The sequence below is a fragment of the Clarias gariepinus genome, chromosome 7 (genome assembly GCF_024256425.1).
Source record: "Clarias gariepinus isolate MV-2021 ecotype Netherlands chromosome 7, CGAR_prim_01v2, whole genome shotgun sequence".
Classification (NCBI taxonomy): domain Eukaryota; kingdom Metazoa; phylum Chordata; class Actinopteri; order Siluriformes; family Clariidae; genus Clarias; species Clarias gariepinus.
In genome coordinates this window covers 25,248,512-25,275,164 of record NC_071106.1, presented here as the reverse complement: position 1 = coordinate 25,275,164, position 26,653 = coordinate 25,248,512, and the positions used below count along the sequence as shown (strand labels likewise).

General features: G+C 38.0%; 1 protein-coding gene across 4 annotated transcripts in view; it reads left to right on the top strand.

The window, feature by feature from the left end:
• rasgrf1 (Ras protein specific guanine nucleotide releasing factor 1) overlaps positions 1-26,653 on the top strand; it is a 560,812-nt gene that overhangs the window by 198,291 nt on the left and 335,868 nt on the right. For all 4 annotated transcript variants that reach the window (XM_053500654.1, XM_053500653.1, XM_053500656.1 and 1 more), the window contains exons 9-11: positions 6,932-7,050; positions 7,656-7,816; positions 11,401-11,464. In XM_053500654.1, the coding sequence (XP_053356629.1) occupies positions 6,932-7,050; positions 7,656-7,816; positions 11,401-11,464 (344 nt within the window). The remainder of the gene's footprint in view (positions 1-6,931; positions 7,051-7,655; positions 7,817-11,400; positions 11,465-26,653) is intronic.

The following is a 26,653-nucleotide window of genomic DNA, read 5'->3' as shown; positions in this document are numbered from 1 at the left end:
ACAGAGCCATAACCATGTTCTATGAGAGTATAAGTTAACTTACACTCCGCATTCATTGTGATTATTAGAAAAGGCGATCTGCAAAGAGTCATAGAAAAAGAAATTACTCACTGAGCCTGGTGAAGATGAAGCAGGAACACGAAGCGTTAGTACAGATCTATTTTTTAGGAGCAGCTTCCTAGCAAAACCTGCTTTATATTGACCCGCGTTTATAAAGCAGTCTGGTGAAAAATGATTATCGCAAACATGAACGCATTTAGGTAGATCGGCGGGGACGTTAGCTTTAAAAACTAAATTCAGCCACTGTGTCCTCAGCGGCTCAGATGTCGGTAGTGAATGACGACTGCTGTGTTCGCTATTACACCCAACAACTGTACACCACACTCGCTTAGGCGCCATTTTGCTCCAGCGGCGAAAAACAATGGCCGACAGCTTCTTCTCACTCGGGGCGGGTCTTTGCTAAAACACCAGTGTCAATCAACTAGTGTAGGAGCGGCCTCTTGTGGTGTGGCGTCACATCGACAGCCATTTGCGATTGGCCTGATTTCAGAAGGGGCATGTTATTGTAATAAATGAGAAGAAAATCACTGGGCGGCTCTTTATCATCGTAGAGTGGTTGTGTACGCACTCTCCTAACACACAGTTCAGTCCAAACAGCTTAAAAAAGTGCATGTAGGCCTGTATGACCCCTTTAAAGTCAAAATGTGTAGCCGCTACGCAAAATGCGTACAGGTTGGCAGGTCTGAATTGTTAAACATGCAACACCAGTGGTTCACCCTTAATTTTATGAAGCGATGAGAATACATTTGTGTAAATAAATTAAAATTACTTTATTCAACTATTTCTTTCAGTGTCTGGAATGTGTTTTTGGTGCACAAAAGTATTCTTCAAAGGGATACTCTATGCTAAAAATGTTAAATAAAGTTGTTGTTTTTGTTCTAACTTTTATATTTAAGTAATATAAATATGCATACAAACTAAGACAAGTCTCGGAGAGTCTGGAAGTTTAAAATTCTTTTCCACGTCTGCCACTGTTGCTGAAACCTAAGAAACAAAACAACAAAAAAAATTGAAAAAAAAGTTATTACATACAAACTATAACCCTATAAGAAAATTTTATAATAAAAAAAAGCACAGAGCATGACTTGCATCTGTCCAAAGAATGAGTGCTTTAGGTTTTTCCTTGAAGTGTGACAGAATCAGAAGGATGACACATGGCATAAAAGAGAATTCTCCACTGTCATCATACTTCATAAGTATGCGCTGCATCTCATTTGTCCCTCCTGGCTTTTGAGGGAAACACTAAAGTATCATCTTTCCCCTTTCTTACATAGACTTCTCAAGTTTCTCCAGAATTGTTATATTGTAAGAGACTTGAAGTGCATGTACATCTCTTTGAGCATGAAAAGATACGGCCATTCACTTTTCAAGTCAGCAATCGATGGACGTGGGTAGGAATTGATGGACTTCCTTTGAAGATAATATGTTGCCTTCATTAGCTTACTGAGATGTCCTCTCTCAACCCCAGCTGGTCCCTCAGTACTGTAGAGGTCTTCTATTTCTTGTTGTTTTTCTTTGAGACTCTCCTCAGTCTCTTCTACAGGACATTTAGGCTGCCATCTCACACAACCATATTGGTCTGCAGGTTTTGGGGCAATGTCTTCAGATGACAGATTTGAGGTCTTGATAATGTGCAGCCACGATTAACATGCTCCACTTTTATTTTTAGTTGAGTCAAAAGTGATCCATAGCCAGTACCAATTTTTGTGCCATCTTGCAGGATGTCAGCATTTACATTTACATTTAGGCATTTGGCAGACGCTCTTATCCAGAGCGACTTACAAAAAGTGCTTTAATGTTTACATCATTGGATACATACTTACACTGGGTTAACTAGGTTAATAACTAAGTGCCATTAGTCCAACACAACACAACTGGGAAGAGTTTTTTTTTTTTTGGGGTGTGTGGGGGTGTGGGGGGGGAGGGGGGGTTAGTCCAAGTACTGAAAAAACAGATGCGTCTTGAGTCGTCATTTAAAGATAGTCAAAGTCTCTGATGTACGGACATCTAGAGGAAGTTCATTCCACCACCTAGGTGCTAGAACAGAAAAGAGCCTGGATGAATGCCGCCCTCGATCCCTGAGAGATGGTGGGATGAGGTGAGCAGTGCTGGAGTATTGGAGGGAACGTGGTGCAGTGCGTGGTGTAATTAGCGCAGAGAGGTAAGTGGGTGCTGGGCCATTTTTAGCTTTGTAGGCAAGCATCAGTGTTTTGAATTTGATGTGGGCAGCTACAGGAAGCCAGTGCAGGGAGCGAAGGAGTGGTGTGGTGTGGGAGAACTTGGGCAGGTTAAAAACGAGACGTGCTGCTGCATTCTGGATCCGTTGCAGAGGACGAATCGTGGACAGAGGCAGGCCTGCCAGGAGTGAGTTGCAGTAGTCCAGTCTTGAAATAACAAGGGACTGAACAAGCACCTGAGTAGCCTGTGAAGAAAGAAATGGGCGAGTTCTTCTGAAATTGTAAAGATGAAATCGACAAGAGCGAGTAAGGTTAGTAAGGTGTGGGGAAAATGACAAATGATTGTCCACGGTTACCCCAAGATTGCGGGCGGTGGCTGAAGGAGTGATTTGGTTGTTGTCCAGGGATATCACAAGGTCTTGACCTGGGGATGAGTCACAAGGGATAAACAACAGTTCAGTTTTACTGAGATTGAGCTTCAGCTGATGAGCAGCCATCCAGAATGAGATATGGTGAGACATGCTGAGATCCGGGTGGAAACTGGAGTGTCAGAGGGAGGAAAGGAGAGAACAAGTTGTGTGTCATCTGCATAACAGTGGTATGAGAATCCATGCGATGATATGACCTTACCAAGAGACCGGGTATAGAGGGAGAACAGAAGAGGACCAAGTACTGAGCCCTGCGGGACACCAGTAGAGAGTCTACGTGGGGCAGATGTAGATCCCCTCCATGTTACCTCATATGACCTATCTTTTAGGTAAGAAGCAAACCATTGCCACGCTTTTCCATAAATTCCAAGGCTTGTAAGAATAGATAATAGAATCGTGTGGTTCACCGTGTCAAATGCAGCTGACAGGTCCAGGAGAATGAGGACAGCAAAGCTTTGTGGATACTGTTTAACAATCTTTTTTGCAACAGTCAAACACTGTGATTTTGATGGATTTAACACTGTCAGTCTCATCTCATCAATGACAATTCTTACAATTTCTCTGCGATCTTAGCTGTGGGGTGTCTTCTAACTGCAATGGCTGTTTTAATACCTGTAGGCATCCTGTTCCAGGGAACTTCAAAGTTTTCTGGCCATACAATTAAGTCCACAGTTGTGCTGGAACTGTTTGTGCGTGAGACACTTGGTGTGCATGAGGAAGTAAAATCTGATAATGGAGAGTCCTCTGTTGTGGTATAATGGGGCATTCTTGTGGCTTTTTGTGGATTTACTTTGTCATAACCTGTTTGATCTGAAAAGGAAAAAAAAAACATAATACAGCTCAGTACCAATCACAATTAATGTTGAAGTAGTTAAAATTATTCTTTGATTTACCTTTATGTTGTCCTAAATACAACTCCAGCCAAACACAAATATATTTTTTTCATAATTGTGATGTTTATATCCATACAATGCAAGTCATTAGTATATTAGCTTAAAAGGACAGTTCACACAAAAATAAAAATGCTTTTGAGAAAGCATGAAGGTAAACAAAAAAATCAGTAAAGTCTTCTTTTTAATCCTTCATGTCAAGTGTTTTTGCAGTAGCAATCAGTTAGATGATTATGACATACCGTCTACATTCCACGCATTGAGGAGCCGACGACACTGTATTGGTGTAATGTGATCAGGAAAATCTTCCTCTTTAACGAACTGAAGGTCAGACTTGGACTCAACTTCTATGCTTGCCAACTTGTTCAGGAGAGACAGGAGATCTTGAGATACGAGATGCAAATGTGGATTTTACAGTAAATGTCCTTTCACAACCCTTAAAGGGCATTTCAATTCTCTGCCCTCATCTATGTTGCCTTTTAAATGTCTAATTAAATCACTCAGAACTGTACATGTGAAATTACAATGTCAGTCTGACAAATCAGTGTTGTCTGTTTGCTCAAATCTAACCCCTTTATGTGACTTCTGATAAGCCTTATGGTCTCTATATAGATGAGACTTGAACGCTGAAAATTGTGTAAAAGCATGGGAACAGTCAGGTACTCCACAGGTGAAAGAGCGGTTTGGAACATTACTGTTCACTTTTACGTGTCTAGTAAAACCTACAATGGTATTGCTCTCATATTGACAGAATTTACAGTGATAAATTTCTTATTTACTGTAGATTTAGGTTCAAGCTTTATATACAAGTAGGTTATGTGTGAACTTTTTTTGCTAGTCGTTTCGACGGATTCATTGCTTATATCGTTTAAAGCAAAATTGTTTACATTACGTTTGGTTTTGACTCAGGCCTTTTAAAAATACTGGCATTACACATTCTCACTAAACCAGCATTTCAGGCCATATGTTGTGTCTGTTTATATGCAATTATTGTAAAAATATTCTATCGAGAGTAAGACAAAAAGCAGCATTCATCAACACTGGCATGACATTACGTTTTTACCTTTTAGCTCTGTGGTGGTTTGGCTTGCCTGACAAAAAAATAATAAAAAAAAGAAGTTAGACACATTCCTTTACAAAATAAACTTAACATTTCAAGAGAACTCTTCCATCGATGGTAATATTAATGGGTTTTTTTTAAGTAAGAAAAACTGAGCACTTCATGTAACGTTAATTTTGTCTCACACGCACTTCGATAGAAATGCTGTGTCTGCCAAACTACAAATACTCTCTAGAAAGAAAAGGCAAATAAAGCTAACAAACTGCAGTATATATCAACATTAACATGATGATAACGATTTACTTTTTAGCTTAGGCTGCTTTCTGAAATTACTTTACATTAAAATAAATAATAAATTAGTTGTCGCTGTGGTTCACTTTCTCCTCAGACCACCAGATTTCAAACCATATCAGTCCGTGCAATACCATAATGCAACATCACAGTAAGTTCTTCTAGAAATATTTAAGATACAGTGAAAGCACCTTCTACCTGTAAATTAATTACAGCTAACAGTGAAATAAACAAGTTAACACTTGTAAAGCCCTGTATAACCCATAATGCATTGCAAATTACATCAATAAATTGTAAAGTTAGTTTCTAAATTGTAAGTTTCTGTATAATTTTGCTGTAAAAACAATTTGTTACAGTGTACATTTAAATCTATTTCACTTTTTAAGCAGTGTACAACCACCTTTGCATTTTCTTGGCAGAAACTTCAACATGTAAAATAAAAAATAAAAAAAAATTGTGTTATTAATACAATGCAACTCAATATTTATGAAAAAAAACCACACAGAAGAAAGTGAATTTAAACACAAATGCACCTTATTAGTTAAATCACAAGTATGCATTAATGTAACATGCCGCAGGAGTAAGCAGAGGTGATCACAGAGATATAAATGGCATTAACAATAACACTATTTGAGCTAACATAACTAGTGGATTACCCTGCTATTACAGTGTCAATTTACAAATCCATACTTATCAAGTAGTAAATGGTGATGAATTATGAGACATCAAAAAAAAACAAAAAACATTTCAGAGAATGGGAAACCAAGTCGTCCTTGCAATAATGTAAAACAGGCTCACTAGTGACACACAGCTTTTTACAGCCAAATTATATTAAAATTCTCTGGCTAATGTGATACAAAATTTTTAATCTTTATTTTTTGCTTTAATGGCAAGTTGTTAATTCTAACTTAAAAAAAAATGGCTGCTTTATTCTAGCTGTTGGTTGAAAAGAAAAGTGACAACATCCTGACATGAATTGTGAAATGAAATGTTACACTACATTACACAAAACACTCACTGTACATGACCAAAATAAAATAAAATTACCAACAAAAGTGCATGCGCTTAATTTTTTTTTTTTGCTTTATGAGCTCAGGAGTCTCATGTTCCTAAGGGGCCCAAATACAGTGTTTGTGCTCAGTCCTACCACACTTAAGAGTGAAAGAGCACATCAATCCTTGTATCAGAATACTGTCCTACAACACCAGGGAGTGAGACTGATGTTCCATCTCCAGCATGTAGATGATGTCTCCTCTCGTGGCTGGCCACCAGTTGACTGGAATTATCTTGTTCCAACTTCTGAAGCTGTTAGCTTTAGCCCGAAATACATACAATGATCCACACCTTCAAAACCTGACTGCTTAATTCTGCAAAACCGAGCTTGTCTGCAACACAACACAGCAAGCTCCGAACAAATCGCGGGAGAGAGGGAGAGGGAAAAGGATCCACTTGGTTGCCATGCAAAAACATGGCGACCCTCCCGAATGACAATACTCTGGGACACCCAAAGAAAATGGCCTCAGATTTGCCAGCACTCCACAACGCCCAATGCGATTGGCTCACCTTACTTGCCCAAGCATATGCATGCATATACTGCTACACATGATAAAAAAGTGAAACTGCATTGAGGCTGTTCCCTTTTTTTCCTTTTGTTGCCTATCTAACATAGGCTACATACACTTAAATTAAAATTCTCTTTGGTAAATATTGGAGGCATCCTTTGATGTCCTGACAAACACCTTCAACCTTTTGTGTTTTGTTGTTTAGTTAGGTTCTGATGGTCTCATAGGTTATATGGCATAACTTTTCCTCACCTTTTATATTTATGTTGATATTATTTATGTTATGTGTTTTATAAAGTGTAGGCCGTATTTAATACATAGTTTATTATATGTGGACGTGGTAGAGTAACAAAGCCCACAATTTTAAAATTGTCATTATAACAATGTCTTAATTTGGATTACCTACAGTATCTTTATAATTGTTGTATTCTGATGTGAGTGCTAAATGTATGCTTATTTTAAGAATCATGCATGATGAAGTAAGTGAAACAGAGAACATCAGGAAGAATCTGGCCATTGAGCGCATGATTGTGGAGGGCTGTGACATTCTACTGGATACTAGCCAGACTTTTGTCAGACAAGGTAAATGCACACTTATTATTTAAAGACAGTGATTAATCTAAAGGACTGCCTGGTTAAATATCACAAGTTTTAGAAGAACAGTGTACTGAAATTACAGATAGAGCAATGGTTTAAAAAACTAATTACATATTTCCCGCGTAACCAGCTACAACGCCAGGGCTTGAATATTATTCAGAGGAGACCCATCTTCTGACAAAAAAGAAATGGCATTGAATTAAGTGTGTACTATGCTATACGATTAGTTACAATAATAGGAAGGACCTGTGTTTTATTGCTTTACTTTTTTCTGATACCAGATAAAAATTCAATTTTATTTTATTTTTTTATTTATATAGCGCTTTTAACAATGGTCATTGTCTCAAAGCAGCTTCACAAAGATGAAAGAAATTCAAAAAAATAAAAAATAAAATAATAATAATAATAATAAAATAATAAAATAATAAAATATTAATAATAATAATAATAAATTGTGTATGTGTGAGAAAAATGTGTCTAGATAATAACGAGATAAATGAATGAAATTAAAAAAATGAAAATAAAAGTGTACAAGGAAAAATAATAATTAAAAAAATACCTTTTTTTTTTTTTTTTTTAAACATTCTAAGGATCACTTATCCAGGTACCCATGAGTGAGAAAGGGAAGATCACCCGTGGCCGTTTAGGCTCCTTGTCTCTGAAAAAAGAGGGTGAAAGACAGTGTTTTCTTTTCTCCAAGCACCTCATCATCTGTACCAGGGGCTCTGGGGGAAAACTGCACCTCACAAAGGTAAGATCTAGGTTTGCGTCCATTGTGTTTTTTTTGTAAAATTAAGAAATAATGAATATTTTGATTATCAATTTTATAAGCTCAATCAGCTCAGCAGAATAATCCACTAGATCTGAAAAACTCTAATTTTTAATTTCCTAAATTTGTGGCCTGAGACACCGTCAGACATTTCTAAAAAAATAAAAAGTCAGTATTGTGGCCAACCAAAACTCCAAGGACCCCATCATGACTCCCTGTTTGTTCGATAACCTGTTTAACCGCTCAAGTTTGATCTTTTATGTTAAAGATTTGATATTAATACTGTTGTGTTCTCAACACCATCAGTCCTAAATTATATTAAATTTCGGATAATTATCAGTAAAATTAATTTCAAGCATATTAAACATGTATCTAGCAAATTTTGCAGTTGAAGTAATTTTGCATGTGAAATTGACGTAAAATTTTGTCAACAATATCAGACATCAAAACTGTCAGGAATTTCATCTGATAGTGATAAATTATTGTGTGACATGTTGACAAATACATTCAGAGTATTAGTTCACTGCTTTTTTCATGATTACATGATTAACGTTTGTTTTGTTTAACAGCATGATTCATTGCACACATACACACACATGCTCATTCACATTATAGGCAATTTGGGAAAGCCAGTTAGCCTAATCTGCATGTCTTTGGACTGTGGGAGGAAACTGGGGTACCCGGAGAAAACCCACCTAGCATGGGGAAAAATTCCAACTTCCATGCAAACAGACATGAAGCAGAAATTGAACGTGGACCCTGGAGATGTATGGTGACAGTGCAAACCACTAATCTACTGTGCTGCCTAAATCACATTGCAGTGGTTTTAAAAATATAAAAGCTGGATTTGAGTTCAATGTTAAAAACTTTTTTATATTTTTTATAAAGATGTGAAAATTGTCTCCAAAATGTTAAATGCTGCATAAATGTTTACAATAAAATTTAATAGTTTTATATCTGTAAAACCTTTTGATATCTTTTAAAGATTTTTTTTTCTTGTAACTTACTAGAGGTTTACCCGCGGATCTGCCGAAGTGCAGATACTGACGCCTGTGTGCTACCATTACCTGCGAATGGAATGTGCAGTCAACTCACTCATCATGCTGCTCCAATGTTTCGGCAGTCCCAACTTCTGCCTGTTGTATGCGCCTGCCGCTGTAGACACTCTTAAGTCTAATCGAGGGTTTCAGTAGTCCTGAGCTCGACCTGATGTACCCATTTTCATTGCAGACAGGGCTCACTAAGCATGTTAAATGTTAAAGTCCATCACAGCATAATTGGAAGAAGACGGAAGAACTATGGTTTGTTTAAAAGGGCTGCCAGGTAAAAACCTTTCTGTCTAAAAAGAAAATGGAAGCACGAAGGTAGTTAGCAAAACTGCATTTGCACAAAGCATAAGGCTTCTAGAACAATGGTCATATGTAGAGTTGTTGGCCTTAATGTTCAGCATCATGGCGGTTGAGATATGGTAATTTGTACTTGTTTTGCAGCCACAAGACCTGGGCACCTTGTAGTCAATGAGTCAACCATAAACTTGAGAATTCAGGAGGCAAATATGAGGCCATCCAGGGGCACACCTGTAAATCTAGAATGGCTGAAAAAAAAAAGAATCTGGGTTTTAGAAAAGTCCAAATCTCAAGCCAATTGAAATGCTGTCATGGGACAAACCTCAATGAACTAAAGCAATGTTGTAAAAAAAAATAAAAATGGGCCAAAATCTCTCCACAACTATGTGAGAGACTGATAAAGTCATAAAGTAACCAATTCTTTCAAGCTGGTAAAAGGTGGATCTACTGGCTATTTATTGGGTTACTTACAGTAATACATTTGTTTTATACTTGTTATACTTTACACACTGCTTGTCCAAAAAAGTCTCACACTCTAAAATTTCCATTAATTTGTTCGAAAAACCTTATACAATAGTGTATTTAAATTGTTTGAGATATTGTATTGCTGACAGGAGAGTTGCAACTGCACTTCCCAAATACCTTCAGTGGTGGCCAAATTAATTTGTAAAAAAAAAAAAAAAAATGCACAAGTTTAGCCTGAGGGGTTTTGGCATTTTCATCCTTGAATATGCCCATGACATTCGGGAAAAATATTGCATTACTTTAATAATATAGTAGTCAGCTGACTTAATTTTATTGCCACATACCAGTGCATAGACCAAATACAAACAGCTACACAAAAAGGTAAAATAAAAATAAAAACTTTGTAAAAATTTATCTGGACCCCTCACCATTACATCCACATGTGGGGTTTCACCAAACTGTTGTCAGACAGATGTAGGCACAGAATTCGTTAGTATTGTTTACATTTTTATTTTGGGATATAACGCTATGATTTTACCTGTCCTAGGACTACAAGTTCCAAAACTGTTTTAAAGTATAATGCCACAGTGCGCAAAGTAATTCAGTAAACTAGTGGAAAGCATTGTCAGAGGAGTAGAGGCTCTTGTGCCATCAGTGGGGGAACCAAATCTACGTTAGTAGATAGTCAGGTGTCCACATACTTTCGGGATATATTGTGTAGACTTGGATAGGTGGAAAGGATAAGTGGATTACATCTTTAAAATGAGCACAGACTATACCATTTTGTTACAGTCTGACAAATGCAAAATCTTTAAAAAATTTATTAATTTATAATGTAAAAACAATATTATTAATTATTAATTTTATAATTTTATCTAAAAAGTTTTTATGCAGTGCATTTCCAATGTATTCACAAACTGAGCAGTTTGGATAGGGAAATCATATAAAAAATAAAATGTTGGTTTGTAACTTACATTTCTTTTGTTCTTTAATAATTTAATGAAATATATTTGTTGTGCTAAGGAAAATCCTGTTAACTAAGTTTGACGCTTAGTAACTGTTTTGGTAAATGGGGATTATGAAAAATTCAGGCAAAGTAATCTTTTTGATAATGACTGCCTACTGGTACTGTTACTAGCAATGGTTTAGTGTTGTTTGAATTAATATTTTATGTACTATGTAACCAAAGGGTTATATACATTTGACCATCACACACATATGCAAGCCTTTCCAAACTGTTGCCACAAAGTGGGAACCACACAATTATACAATATGCCTATGTATACTGTAGCATTAAAATATCCTTTTACTGCAGTCTAGCTTAGATTAGCTTAGCTCAATGATGTTTCAGCATGACAGTGTATGTTTATAAAAGCCTTTCATGAAATCATTGTTGTAGTGGAAAAACATAGCATAAAATTCTTATTGATTTTAACAGCTTTGGGAGTAATTATCTGAACTGTATAAAGTAAGGTTCTTGCCCAGCCGTATGTGTAATTTTTTTCACCACCATGCTCCAACACCTAGAGAAAGGCCTTACCAGAAAAATGAGGGTTATTATAATAACAAATTGGTGACTAAATTGGTGAGTATATTGTGATGAAGTAAAACCAAAAATGTTTGTGATTTCAAGTGTCCACAAACTATTGACCATATAATGTATTAAATAAAACTAAGCAGTCATTACCACAAACATTTCTTTGCCTAAATTTCCCAGGATAACAGCTGATTCGTCTCTGTATCTGTGGCCAACAGAATGGAGTGATCTCACTTATTGACTGTACATTGATTGAGGACCCTGAAAGCATGGATGATGAGCGTAAGTACAACAGCATTTGATGTTTGTTTATCTTATATCCACAATATGAAATTTGTTTCCTAACAATGAACTAAAAACTATTTTTAGGCTGAGTAATGTTTCAGGAAATGCAAGGCTATTTTGGCAAAGCTACAGTCAATAATGCATATACAATAAAACGCTACAATACAATACAAAAAACACATTAAAAAAAAAAAAAAAAAAAAAAAAAATATATATATATATATATATATATATATATATATATGTTTTTTGTATATACACACACACACACACACACACACACACAGTGCATCTGGAAAGTATTCACAGCGCACCACTTTTTCCACATTTTGTTATGTCACAGCCTTTTTTTCCTTAGAATTCTACACACAACACCCCATAATGACAAAATGAAAAAAGTTAACTTGAGATTTTTGCAAATCTATTAAACATAAAAATATTGAGAAATCACATGTACACAAGTATTTACAGCCTTGCCATGAAGCTTAAAATTGAGCTCAGGCGCATCCTGTTTCCCCTGATCATCCTTGATATCCCGATATTCTTGATATCCTATATATATATATATGCCCTGTGATGGATTGGAATATATATAATACACATTTTCAGTACATCCCCAAGTGAGTAACTGCCAGTGTGGACTACATGTTGTTGGGATAATGTTAAATAAATTACATATACATTGCAAATAAGATTCCAAAACATTATTAATAGCTTTTATTGGTATCGCTTAAATGAAATAGATGAATAAACGGAACAATATCCAGCTCAATGCCAAGGACAGCATTAATAAGGCCCTCCATATTAATTTGTCCAGTCTATTTTTGACTGCCAGGTTCATGTTATAGCCCCAACCGACCACCACATGAAAGATTAGACTCATAGAACATCAGAGCCAACAGTTCTGTAACGTATACCTTCACTGACAACAAAAGAAAGTCATGAAATAGTTATACCAAAAACTAATGACACATATGCCCTGCGATGGATTGGCACCCTGTCCAGGGTGTACCCCACCTCGTGCCCTAAGGCTTCTGGGATAGGCTCCAGGCCCCCGCAACTCTGAATACAGGATAAAGCGGTATAGAAGATGAGTGAGTGAGAGTAATGACACACATGCTCTCTTCTTTCCTGCTCTTTTTGAACATGCCAATCCTTACCATTACCATCACTACTGCCATCTAGTGGATAGGTAATTGGTATGCTCAAAAACAGCGGAGAACAAGTAGCTGAATGCAGAAAGGGGCATGTGTCATTAGTTCTTAATCTTTTCACTGCAAAAGAATCCTAGCTGCAGTGATTGAGACTAGAGAGAGGAGAGGAGGAAATGGGAGGGGTGCTGCGGGAGGAATTAATTGAGGCTCAGAAGAATGACGTTTCGCTTGTGAAGTGTTTTAAACTGGCTGAAAGATCAGAACTGAGTAACGTCTCATTTTTTGTCGAAGATGGTTTACTAATGCGGAAGTGGCATGAAGGTAACGCCCACGAGGATGAGTGGAACGTGGTGTATCAAGTGGTGGTTCCCTCAATTTTTCGCCGGCAGGTATTGTCCTTGGCGCATGATCATTCGTTGTCAGTTCAACATTTTTTTTGGTATGGTTTGAAGCGTGATGTGGTGCAGTTTGTAAGACTTGTCATGTTTGCCAATATTCTGGGAAACCGAACCAGGTGATTCCACCAGCACCTTTGATTTCAATCCCCGTTATAGGCGACCCTTTTGATCATGTGATCATAGACTGCGTTGGTCCTTTACCCAAAACCAAGTCTGGTAATCAGTTTTTATTGACCATTATGTGTACGGCTACCAGATATCCGGAAGCGATTCCTCTTCGCAATATCACAGCTTGAACGGTTGTTAAAACGTTAATAAAATTTTTTACTACTTTTGGTTTACCAAGAATTGTTCAGACAGATCAGGGAACTAATTTCCTAGTCACATTGTGTGCCCAGGTTTTTAAATTATTTGACATTGCTCACCGCATATCCAGTGCCTTTCTTTCAGAGAGTCAGGGATCTCAAAAAGACTAATGTATTATTCAAAAAATTTAATGTATTAGACTATGTGAGTAAATTTCATGACAGACTTCAGAAGGCTTGCATGTTAGCTTGTAAATTATTGACAAAAGCTCAGGGGAAAATGAAAAGGTGGTATGACAAATCTGCTGTGAATAGATCTTTTGCAGTGGGTGACCATGTGCTGGTTCTGCTTTCTGTTCCTGGATCGGCATTAACAGCACGTTTCTCGGGTCCTTATAAGATCTTGGAGAAGCGGGGAGAGACAGATTGTGTTGAGCACGTCAGACAGAAAACGTCAAAAACGGGGGTGTCATGTTAACATGTTGAAAGCTTATAATACTAGAGATGATGCGAAGTCTCAGGAGAAGGAAGATGATTCCGTTCATCCAATAGCCAATTTGTCAAGTTTCTTAGCACATCTCAATGCTGATCAGGAGGAGGAAGTGGTTAAACTCCTTAGTAAGTTTTCTTCTATATTTGGTGATTTGCCTACACTTACAAATGTTTTACAACATGACATTGATGTGGGTGATGCCCATCCAATTAAACAAAACCCTTATAGAGTTAACTCTGTTAAAAGAGCTGTGATGAAGAAAGAAGTTCAGTATCTGTTGGAGAAGGGTTTGGCCAGTCCTAGTTTTAGTCCATGGAGTTCACCATGCCTTTTGGTGCAGAAGTCCGATGATACAGTTCGCTTTTGTACTGATTACAAGCGTGTCAATGCTGTAACGATTGCTGACTGTTTCCCAATGCCAAGGATAGAGGATTGCGTGGACAGCGTAGGTTCTGCCAGGTTTGTGAGTAAATTGGATTTACTCAAAGGATATTGGCAAGTTCCATTAACTCCTAGAGCCGCTGAAATTTCAGCTTTTGTGACACCAGACTATTTTTTACAAAACAAAGTGATGGCGTTTGGCCTGCGGAATGCTGCAGCCACTTTCCAGAGGTTGGTTAATCTAGTTCTTGTGGACATTCCAAATTTTAATGCTTACCTCGATGATGTAGTGATTTACTCACAGAGTTGGTCTGAGCATATAACGCTTTTAGAAACCGTTTTTAAGCGTTTACAGGGAGATTCTTTAACCTTGAATTTGGCTAAATGCGAAACTGGTAAGGCTACAGTGACCTATCTAGGTAAACAGGTGGGGTATGGTCAGGTACATCCAGTAATGGCGAAAATCACAGCTATAAACGAATTTCCTGTGCCTAAAACTATATAGGATATTCGATATTCCTCTCGAAACCCTAGATGCCAAAAATTAGGGAGACGTAACAAAGACATACGCACGCACGCACACACACCACCGCATGAGCACACACTCCCCTCCGCAGGCACACACACACTTCCACACTAGCGCACATACTGTACATACCTACCCCGCCGGAGCACACACATACAAATAATAAATAATACAAAATAAATGATTCTTTGGAAAAAAAAAAACATTGGCACAGTTATGATCTTATTACTTTTTTGCGTCAAAACAAGAAGCGCATGCTACTCAATGATAGTTGGTACTCGTTAACCAAGACTCACTCGTTTATAAAGACAAAATTTAATACACATTTTTGCTTGTCTTACAGAACGCTCGCAAACCGGGTTTGAGGAGGTTCCACTGTATTTGTACGAAACTGTAAGGATTTCTTGAATTTTGTTAGACCCCCTTTTGTCTACTCAGTGCTCACCCTGTATTCTGATTGTCCCGCATGGCCAGGGAACCCTGAATCCTCTGTGGAAAAAGTTCAGTTAGGATAGCAGTGCGAGTGATTGCGATTATTTCTGCTGGTCCGTCATATTTACAATCTCCCAGTTTTCCAGGGGTCAAAGATTTTATCAAAACAGTACCTCCCCCATTAAAGGGATGTGTGGGATTTGTTAAGGGTATTGGAGTCACATCAGCAATTTGTTTATAATGTTTAGTTAGAGTATCTATTAGAGCAGCAGAATATTCAGCAATATGTGTATCAAGATCAGTTGGTCCTATTGCGGGTTTGCCTTTCCTCCATGGCATGGGAAAGGGTCTGCCAAATATAATTTCATGTGGTGACATGTGCACGTCTTTTCTTGATGTCATTCTCATTTCAGCCAGAATAGCAGTAACAGATCAACTTAATTTTTACTCCCCGTGCTTTGCCTTGCTTTAGTAAATTTTTAGTGTCCTTTTTGTTCTTTCTACTATACCTGAGGGCTGTGGATAATAAGGATTGTGAAAATGCCAGAAAAGTGTAAGATATTTACATAAATTCTGTGTTACCTATGATGTAAAAGGTGTTCCTTTATCTAAGTCAATAGCACGAGGCAAACCATAATGAGGTATTATTTCTTTCGCTAGGACTCGGGTCACCACCTCTGCATTCTCTCGAGCACACGGGAAAGCTTCTACCCACCTAGAAAACCTGTTGACCAAAACCAGAAGATATTTAAATGGGCCACATGCAGGCATATGCATAAAATCAATTTGCCACTCTGCAAATGGGGCAGTGGGTAATGGAAGACTTTCGTGTTTACCTAAACCCTTTATTCTGAGCACTCCAAGCATCTAGATATTAATAAATCAATTGTTCCAAGCTTGTTTGCAATGCAAAAGATTTTTTTCATATCTTCGTTAACCCCCCTTTGTGTGATGTGTAACACCACTGAACTCGCGCATAAGGAACGGAAGACAATAAGACTGCAGGCACAAAAGAAGGCAGCTCAAGTTTGCCAAAAAGAATCATTCGATTTTGCTGAAGCTTGTAAAGACGATAAATCTAAATAGGGAATTAAAGAGCTAGCAAGAAAAGATGTACAGTAGGTGGACAAGCGGTATGTGACTGCATTTGGGTTTGTTCGTTTGGGTTGAGTGGCGCTATAAAACTACAGACTGAGGCCTTAGTTCGTTCTCTTCAGGATTAATGAGTCGCAGCTCGTCTAGATCCGCACGTAGTTGCAAATAAAATCAAGTGAAACATTGTAATTAAACGAATTCATAATCACAGTATTAACATTACAGTACAAATTTATAATTTAAATTATTTTAAATATTTTACGGATCGAATTTAAGCAACGTAAACGTTAACACACTGAGCCTTTAGATTTTATGTGTAATTAGAAAAGCTACACGTGTAGGGTCATGTGTCATCTTATATTTTGTGTTCTTTAAATTTGTGGTAGATTTATTAACTGAAATAAATGAAACTAAACGACCACAAAAAAAACACTGTCAGATTAATGTGCAAAAACTATATAGTAAAACTCTATAAGCTACATAGCCTTTATAAGACTCTACTTTTATTTAAGTGCGCTTACAATGACGAAAAAACTTTATGATTTTGTTAAATAAAGAAACCCAACAGGGTGCGCTGTTCTGTATTGTTTTCAGTGAACTTGAGCGCGTCAGAAAATGAGCCGAAACTCTGTGTATACTTGCCTCACAGACGTGAAAAATATATACTTATAGAAAGCGAAATATCTGCTTTTATATAAAATAATGAAAAACAAATTATTAGATTATAAATTATGTAACTTGTATGAAAAGTGAATTGTATGCGCTGGTGCGGAGACGACGAGATGACATTATCACCATCAGCACAGCCGAAACAATATTAGAAATAACTAATTTATTAATGAATTATTAAAATAGTCAGAGTGAGTTTCATTGCTGTTTTTCCCGAAGCATTCATAATCATTACTCTACTTCTGCCGGTGCGCTCTTGAAAACTTTATGCGTGCTGATTAGACTACGTGAATTTAAAGAGCAGGATCACATGCACATACACATACATACATACACATACAGGTACGTATGTTGTTTGTATATGTGTTTTGTACACAATTTCACTTTTCCCCTTCTAATCTCCCCTTTGATCAAAATGCTCCCGATATGAGCCGACACGAGCAGATTTGTTTCAGTAATAATATTCACCTACTGTAGGCAACATATACTTGCTGATTAAACACTGCATTTGTTTTAAGTGAAAGCGCGCGCGATGTGAGTAGCTTCAATTATTGATAATTAAATAATTATTAAATGGTGGACATAAACAGCTAAAAAAAACAATATTATTCTTTTGATTATTATTATCATGTTTTTTTTTTGCTGTTTAAGTTCAGCTTCGTGTAAATTCATGCCACAAGTTATTTTATCATACAAACATTATTATGTTGTGCTCGGACCACTAAGCGTCTGTAAATTCCAAAATGGACATTTTTACAGTTTTTTTAATCACTGGAATGGAAGAGATAGAAAGTTTCTTTATCATAACACACCTTGTATTGTTTTATATAGTTTCTCCAATTGTGTAAAGGTGAGAACAGCTGATTCACATCTGGGGAGGGTGATTTATTTGCATTTGAATGTGTCTGACATGGCAAAGCTCACACCGTAACACTGCAAAAATAACAACCTAAAATAAATAGAAATAAGAGGCCCTAATTATCCTGCATAAATATTATTTAGTAAAACAAAATTCTTTAAATGTAATTTTTTGAATAATAACAATAAACCGATACAAACAGAAACTACAGTATATAACAGTTCATTCCTTGTACAAATAAAATTGTTAGCTATTGAACCTAATTAGCTAGTTTATTTATTTATTTTCGCATGGCGCCACAAAGACAGCGCTTATTTGACACGTATAAATGTGTGTTTGTTGTATTTCTGGGAGAAAGAAATCTTTTATAAATCTTTCATATCGACGCGTGCGTTCCTCTGACTTTAGATCAAAAGTCGGGAAAGTGAAAGAGCGCACACGCGCATCGCGAGTTCACGCGCTTTTGGGGGAGGGACATGCTAATGACTATTTGGTCTGCTGTGTGTGTGTGTGTGTGTGTGTGTGTGTGTGAAATACAAATTGAATATTTTTTTGTTTTTTATTTTATTTTTTTTTATAAAATATTAACTTCAATATCAATTATCAACCAAGTGCACTCACAATGACGAAAAAAACTTTATGATTTTGTGATTATTTATGAAAGCAAGGAGGGTGCGCTGTTCTGTGTTGTTTTTGGTGAACTTGATCGCGTCAGAAAATGAACCGAAACTCCTCGGTTAATTAGTAAATATATACTTACAGAATGCGAGATTTCTGCTTATATAAAAGTAAAAAAATTTTGACGATGTAAATCGTATGGAAACTGCAGAGAAGACAAGAAGACATGATTACCTTCATCACTACTGCCGAAACCAAAGACATCCCTAATTTATTAATTATTTTTTTAAATGGCCAGAGTCAGTCTGCTTGCTGTTTTTCCCAATGCATTCATAATCATTAGTCTACTTCTGCCGGTGCACTGGGAAACTTTATGCATTGGACTTTATGATTAGACTACATAGGGAATTAAAGAGTAGAATCACGATGCTGAATCAAAATCCCGAGCACAAACCTTATTTTAATTAAATTAACAAATATTATAGATAAAAAACAAAAGCCCACGTTAAGAAAATGTTTAGAAATTCTTTCTGACATGAGTTGGCCCGGTGTTATGCGCGGAGCACCAGGAGATTTCCTGAAGCTCAAATCTCCGAAATCATTGGAACATTTTTTCTAAATAGACGCCATCTTTAATAACCGATTGAGGTTTTGAGCTGTATACACACGCATTCTTGCGTAAGCAACTCTTAAACTACACTTGTGACACAATAACAGTAATATTTCGAACATTTGGCAAGCTGCCATTTGGCGAAATCAGAGAATAATGAATAAACCAGTTCTTAGGTTAAAATAACCCAACCAGGTGTTCATTTGTAAAAAACCCACTACATCTCATATGACCCAACATGAGCAACCCAACAATGTGTTTAAAGTACCCGAAATAACCCATAACTTAAATAACAATAAACAGATACAGAGATACGCTATATAACAGTTTATTCTTTGTACAAATTAAATTGTAAGCTAGTGAACTCAGTGGTTCTCAAACATTTTCTGTCATTCGCCACTTAAGGCGGTGGGCGAATTTTCAACCCCCACTTGTCAACAAAATAATAACGAAATCAGCCAAGTGTACTATTTATTGAAATATCAATTTCTAAACCAATAAGATCAAATAACACCAAGTTTAAAACATATAAAATACACGTGCAATTGTTATAACAGGCTTACTTCATCACTTATCTAGAGCTTTCTTTCAAAGAAGTCAAGTAGCTTATTAACATGACTGGGGTGTGTTGTCTCTAAGTGTCTTCCTTCCTTGTTGGGTCTCGTGCTGTCTGCTGCCAGCGGTTTTACACACAAAACACACACAGGTCTCTCCTTTGCCCCCACCATGAATCCAAGCGCAACATACAGTTGGCTTCATCATGTTTTCCTTTCGGCTGGCTTTTGGGTTAATTAGACTGATATTGCTGAATCACCTGCTTTTTTGTGGTCCGTGTAACAAATGTATCCATTGACATTATTATGCTCACTACATACAGTACGCTACTGACCCGGTTTGTGTCCGTGGTAAAGTTAGTTTGATATTCGCATCTCCGAATTCAATAGCTGCGTAAATAAACCCGCAAATAAGATACCCAGATATATTTCCTCTCTACATTGTCTTTAAGCTACATCCGCCCTAAATTATAAATGTTTAAAAGCATAAACAACATTATTTTCTATGGCGCAACGAATGATTTAGGGATCATTGCAAAATGCCGCACACCAACAAAAAGAGTAGAACGATATTGATCTTCCCTTCTGTTCAGCGCCTGAAGGATCAAAAAGCAACTTTGTTGCCACACTGTAAACTAGAAATGCCAGCCTGATAAAATATAATAAAAAAAAAAAATTACATATATAATACCGAAAGTTTCCTTATATATCGTTCCTCTGCAATTAACATGCCGCTGTTAAACCGTTATCGTTGCACTATGGTTCCACTTTTTCTCTGATGTTATTTTAATTTACTTGTATTAATGATCCATTTCTTTGCGTGTGATTGTTTAGTTTTAAGTGTCCGATCTTGATTGTCAATAAAGAAAAGTATAAATTAGAATATGTATTTTCCTATTATTTTCCACTAATTCCCTCCCGTTCATTGCACCCCACCTGTCATGTCTGTATTCCCCACTTTGAGAACCACTGATTTAACCAATGTTTTTTTTTGACTCATTATTGTATAGTAAATATCAAAAGCTCTGGTTCAGATTTTTCATGTTTGTTGTATAAAGTACTCATGTGGAAATTACCATCACTATTGTATTTCTTCGATACAACATTTTTTTTTTTTTAATTAATCATATTTTTAAACAGGCAAGTGAAAATGTCACTTTGCGCCACCTGGCAGTCTTTTCACAAATTTTTCATTTATTTGAAATGCAACTGATTTATTTTGGCCGCTGTCATTTTGTCACAGCGGTGAGCGCGGCGTTAATAGCCATTCCAACTGAGTGGCTACTGTATCTGGCAGCGCACTCGCAGGCTAACCACAGAGAAATTTCCTGTCATACGGTTTTGAACAGGAACCATCCACAAACAGAGTGTCACCAATTTTTTTATAGGGTAGAAGACCAATCAGAACGTATACTAGTGGAGTGAACAATCTCTTAGCAGCAGTCATGATCTCTGTATTTTCTAGCGTGTCGTCCTGTGCATTGATCAAGTGTCCCAGAGCATATGCAAAGGGTGTGAAGGGGTAGATTTTATCTCTAAGTTCCTAGTAGAACAAAGAATAATCTCATACCCAGACCGTCTCTGAGCCATCATGTGTTGTGTTTGAAGGTTCTTTAGCACTTGTTTAACATGATGTGGAGAATACAAAACTAAAGAAGAGAGAGAACAATCTTCTCAGAATCTTGTACCATCACCGCACAAGCGGCCACAGCCCTAAGACAGGTGGGCAAACATTGTGCCACAGCATCTAAAGTTTTTTTTCACCTTTGTATCCTTTACTTTCTACAAACAAAATTCCACTTGTTTGCTTTCTAAAATACCGTCAACTTCCATTGTTCTCACACGCTCGCCTAATTTTTTAAATAGTCATTAACATTAAAAATTTTATGATTTCAGGTCAACAGTTATTTAAGAAGGTTGTAAGGAAAAGTGGGTTAGGGTTTGCCTCAGACATGGGCATACCACCCAAAAGGGTCCAGGTTTTTAGAAACCTCTCTTTTCTTGTCTACGATTAGTTAACTGAGACAGACCCTTACTAGCTTGTTGACGTGCGAGAAGGTAAGTAGTTAGCTCATCTTTTAGGAGTTTTATAGTCTTATTAGAATTACCCCTAAGAAAGTCATATTCCTTTTTTTCCCGTTGTCCCTCCCTTCTACGTCTTCATGTTTCACCACTACAGCCTATGTATCTGTTTTAGAGTCTAAGCATTTTACCGTCGTTATCAATTCAGCCTCGTCGTACCCATCTCCCAAAACCAATTGCAAAATAAAGCGATAATCTGCACCAACGAGCTGACAGTGCCTAGAAGCCTTTATCAGCATATCAACAAAATGCAAAGGTTTGTTGGGAGAAGAGAGCATCTTAAGATCTTCAGTGTGCTTACGGATGGCGGAAGGATGTTTGGGCCCTTTGGTCCCATGGAGAAAACAAATTGAGTATTTTCTCATCCGGACCTTCATTGTCCGAGTTATCATCATCGTCACCATCAGTATCCTCGGGATCAACCAAAAGAGGGCTGTCAGGAGTTCGTCCCGACACCCTCTTGGGAGTCTTTCCTTTTCCTGAGAAAAATCCCTCCAGTGAGGCTCCCCTCGCTTTCTTAGCAATGGAGCAGCTCGCAGGTGAGCACGCTTTTGTGGGTACGGGGAGATGGGCACAGATGGGCAGCTCACAGGATTAGTGGGATTCAAATTAGGATAGATTTTCTCAATAATTGGTTGGTTGAAAGCTGATGTTACCATGTCAGCATGATGGAGGAGGGCTCGGAAAGGTTGAGTAAACAGACGGCTTGAATTTAGTTTTGGATGTGACTTTTGGAATCTTTTTCTTTTGTATTTCAGTTTATTTTATGTCTATGTATTTATTCCAAAGAGCTTTCATTTCTACCCATTTTTGGTAACATAAACCCATGTAGGGATAATCCCAACCTGGATCACCCATTTCCTCATATATCTGAGAGTGAGCAGAGGCTAGATATTCAGACTTAAAAGTACCGGCACATGGATAGGTTAAAAATTAAAATTGTCTACTTTTGTCTACTTAGTGCTCAGCCTGTATTCTGCTTGTCCCGCCTGGCCAGGGAACCCCTAAATGAAACACACAAGTTAGCTCAGTGAGATGTTCAAAGTTTATTGTGGGAGACAGGAGTATATATGCACACACACAAAAGCACCAAAAAGGTGGGTGCAGGAGCGATTACATCTGGTCTGGAATGTTTATAAAAGATAACATGAAGAAGAACAGAAACTTGGATGTAGTTCTGCATTAACGAGCCTTCAGCAGTTTTACGGCCTATTAACATAAACTGTACTAAGGAATGAGTTTGTCGATAGTGCAGAATATCATGAAACACACTAAAAATATCTAAAAATATACCCCAGACAGATTTTTTAAAGTCTACTTCTAGTTTCTTCATTTTCCTGATATTGAGCTGTAGGTGTCCACTACTGTCTGGTACTCTGAAGAGTCACCTTTATTCTGAAGATAGCAGGGCTCAGACGTATAAGTCAGACATATACAGGGTAAAGAGAAAGGGAGACAGAGCTGCAAGTGTGTTATGTTGCTACCTACTGCAGCATGAGTGACAGTTCAAAAAGATGCGTTTGGTGTCTTTGTGTGTGTTGTAGGAAACATGTGTTAGCCTATGCCCTCCGTAGCTAATGTGGAAGTGCCTTGAACACGACTAAATTAGGAAAAACATTTTGGAAATAATAGTTTTTTTTAGCACACTGCAAAGTTAAGGAGCACAGGCCTTCGTTATTCTCCAGGATTATTACCCTGGTGGGACAATTCAAAAACTCTGTAGTCTGTAAAGTGTCTTGGTGAGGGACAAATAATTGAAGTCTACTGAGATCAAGAACAAGGTGTAGGAGTGGCAGCTTTTAATTCTGGCTATGACAGTGTATGTTAGCACATGCGCCAGCAGTGTAAGCAGATGGAGAAATGTAAATTGTGATTAAATAGGCATGAGAGATCTCTTTGGGCATAGTATGGACAGATCCCCATAGCCAGCAGTCCAATATCAGAACAATAATAAGAATAATCCTTACTATTATATAGGCTAGTAATTTGTAAAGAAAATAATAAATATAATAAGAAAATAAAGATTATAATAATTTCTTTGCCGGAAATGTAACGTTGCATTGTCATTAAACAGATTGCCTTTCTAACTTTTTTCATGAGGGCCATTGGTGCATACAGTTACTAAAGAACAGTCACTACACTTGGGGACAGATGTGGTCACAAAAATCAGTTGATCACATGATATTTTGCAGACAAAACGGATTCGTACTACTCGTATATCAAGACCTTGCTTGTTTATAAAGTTAAAATTTATTTAAAAATTCTGCTCATTTTGTAAAATGTTCGCAGACCAATTTACTCCCAATCCAAGGCGCCTCCTTTAAGGTTTTTTAAAAAAATATTATGGAATTGTTACAGGAGATCCAGCATGTATACATGTATGCAAGAAGGGAAAAGTGGAAGCAAAGAGGATAAAACAGTGAAAACATCTTCTCCCTACCTCACACTTTTTCTTTGTCTTTCGGCTGTTCCCTTTCAGGGGTCGCCACAGCGAATCATCTGCCTCCATCTAACCTCTGCATCCTCTTCTCTCACACCAACTAACTTCATGTCCTCTTTCACTGCATCCATAAATCTCCTCTTTGGTCTTTCTCTAGACCTCTTGCCTGGCAGTTTCAACTTCAGCATCTTTCTACCAATATATTCACAATATCTCCTCTGAACATGTCCAAACCACCTTAATCTGGCCTCTCTGACTTTCTCCAAAACATTTAACATAGGTTGTACCTCTGATGAACTCCTTCTTGTTCCTATCCATCCTTGTACTCCCAAAGAGAACTTTAACATTTTCAGCTCTGCCTCCTGTCTTTTCTTCACTGCCACTGTCTCTAAGCTGTAGAGCATTGCTGGTCTCACCACTGTCCTGTACACCTTTCCTTTCATTCTTGCTAATACTCTTTTATCGCACAACACACCTGACACTTTTTTCCACCTATTCTTCACCCATTCCAACCTGCCTGTACCCGCCTCTTTACCTCCTTTGAACACTTTCCGTTGCTCTGGACCGTTGACCCTAAGTACTTAAAATCCTGCACCTTCTTTACCTCTGCACCCTGTAGCCTTACTGTTCCTCTTGGGTCCCTCTCATTCACACACATGTATTCCATCTTGCTGCGATTAACCTTCATTCCTCCAGAGCATACCTCCACCTCTCCAACTTTTCCTCTACCTGTTCCCTGCTCTCGCTACAAAGCACAATGTCATCTGCAAACATCATAGTCAATGGGGACTCCTGTCTTACCTCACCTGTCATCCTGTCCATGAGCTAAAAAAAAGGGGCTTAGAGTCGATCCTTGATGCAGACCCACCTCCACCTTGAACTCTTCTGTGCACTGTCTGTGCACTCTCATGTCCTGCACCACTCTAAAATACTTCTCTGCCACTCCAGACTTCCTCATACAACACCACAGTTTTTCACCTTACGCTGCATCTCTCTGTACTCCGATCTACTCTCTTCAGTCCTCTCAATGTCCCACTTCATTTAAGCTAGGCTCTTTCCCTGTATACGTTCCTGGACTTCCTCATTCCAAGTCTGGACTTCCAAGTCTCCTTGTCCACTTTTTCCTTACCTGATGATATGCCAAGTACCCTCCTACCTGTTTCCCTGATCACATTGGCTGTAGTTGTCCAGTCAACTGAAAGCACCTCCAGTCAACTGACCACCCATAGTCTGTCTCAACTCCTCCCTAAAGACTACACAACATTCTTCCTTTCTCAGCTTCCACCACCTTGTCCTCTGCTCTGCCTTTGTCCTCTTCACCTTCCTCATCACCAGGGTTATTTTACACAACAACATTCTTTGTTGTCTGGCTACACTCTCCCCTACCAACACTTTGCAGTAACTCATCTCTTTCAGATTACAACGTCGACACAAGATGTCCACCTGAGTGCTTTTGCCTCCACTCTTATGTCACCCTATGTTCCTGCCTCTTTTGGAAAAAAGTAATTACTACTGCCATTTCCATCCTTTTTGCAAAGTCCACCACCATCTGCCCTTCTACATTTCTGTCCTGAAGACAAAACCTGCCCATCACATTTTCCTCACCTCTGCTCCCTTTCCCAACATGTCCATTGAAGTCTGCACCAATCACCACTCTCTCACCTCTGTGGATGCTCTGCATCACTTCATCTAACTCACTCCAGAATTTCTTCTTCTCTTCTAACTCACATCCTACCTGTGGGGCATAACCACTAACAACATTGAACATAATCACTTCAATTTCCATCTTCAGACTCATTATTCAATTCAATTCAATTTTATTTGTATAGCGCTTTTAGCAATTTTCATTGCCGCAAAGCAGCTTTACACAATCAAAAGAATTATTTAAGTTTGTATGAAATGTGAATTTGTATGAATGAAAATGGTCAGTTTGTCCCTGGTGAGCAAGCCGAGGGCGACAGTGGCAAGGAAAAACTCCCTGAGATGGTTATAGGAAGAAACCTTGAGAGGAACCAGACTCAACATGGAACCCATCCTCATTTGGGTAAAATAAATGTACAGTGTGTAGGGTGGGAGGCAGTTCAGCTATAATAGCTGATGTTAATTGATGTTAATATGGAGTCCAGGTAGTTATTGAAGACCCAGGTAGACTTGTAAGAAGTTCCAGTCCTGAACTATCGAACTGTCAAGTCCCCAGAGAAACAGTTGCCAACACCAGTCAAGGCCAGAACCATTTTCTAGGTAGAGAGAATCATCCCCAGATACCAGACGCATCCCAGAGAGACACACGGGGCATGTGACGAGATCTTCAGCCAGAAGTGGGGCACCAGGATGGGTCAGACAGGTCCGGAGGGCAGAGGGAGTCTGGATCACTGGCAGCTCAGGAACGACATGTGTAGCTCGACAGAGAGAGAGAAAGAGTGAAAGGGGGAGACAGGATGAGAGAGGAAAGAGAAAGAGGGGGGAAAGAGAAGAAGAGGAGACATGGCAGTTAGGTATGGTCACGGTCACACAATGTATAATGTGAATGTATATTAACTGTAGAGTGCAAGCAGAGACTCCGGCAGGAC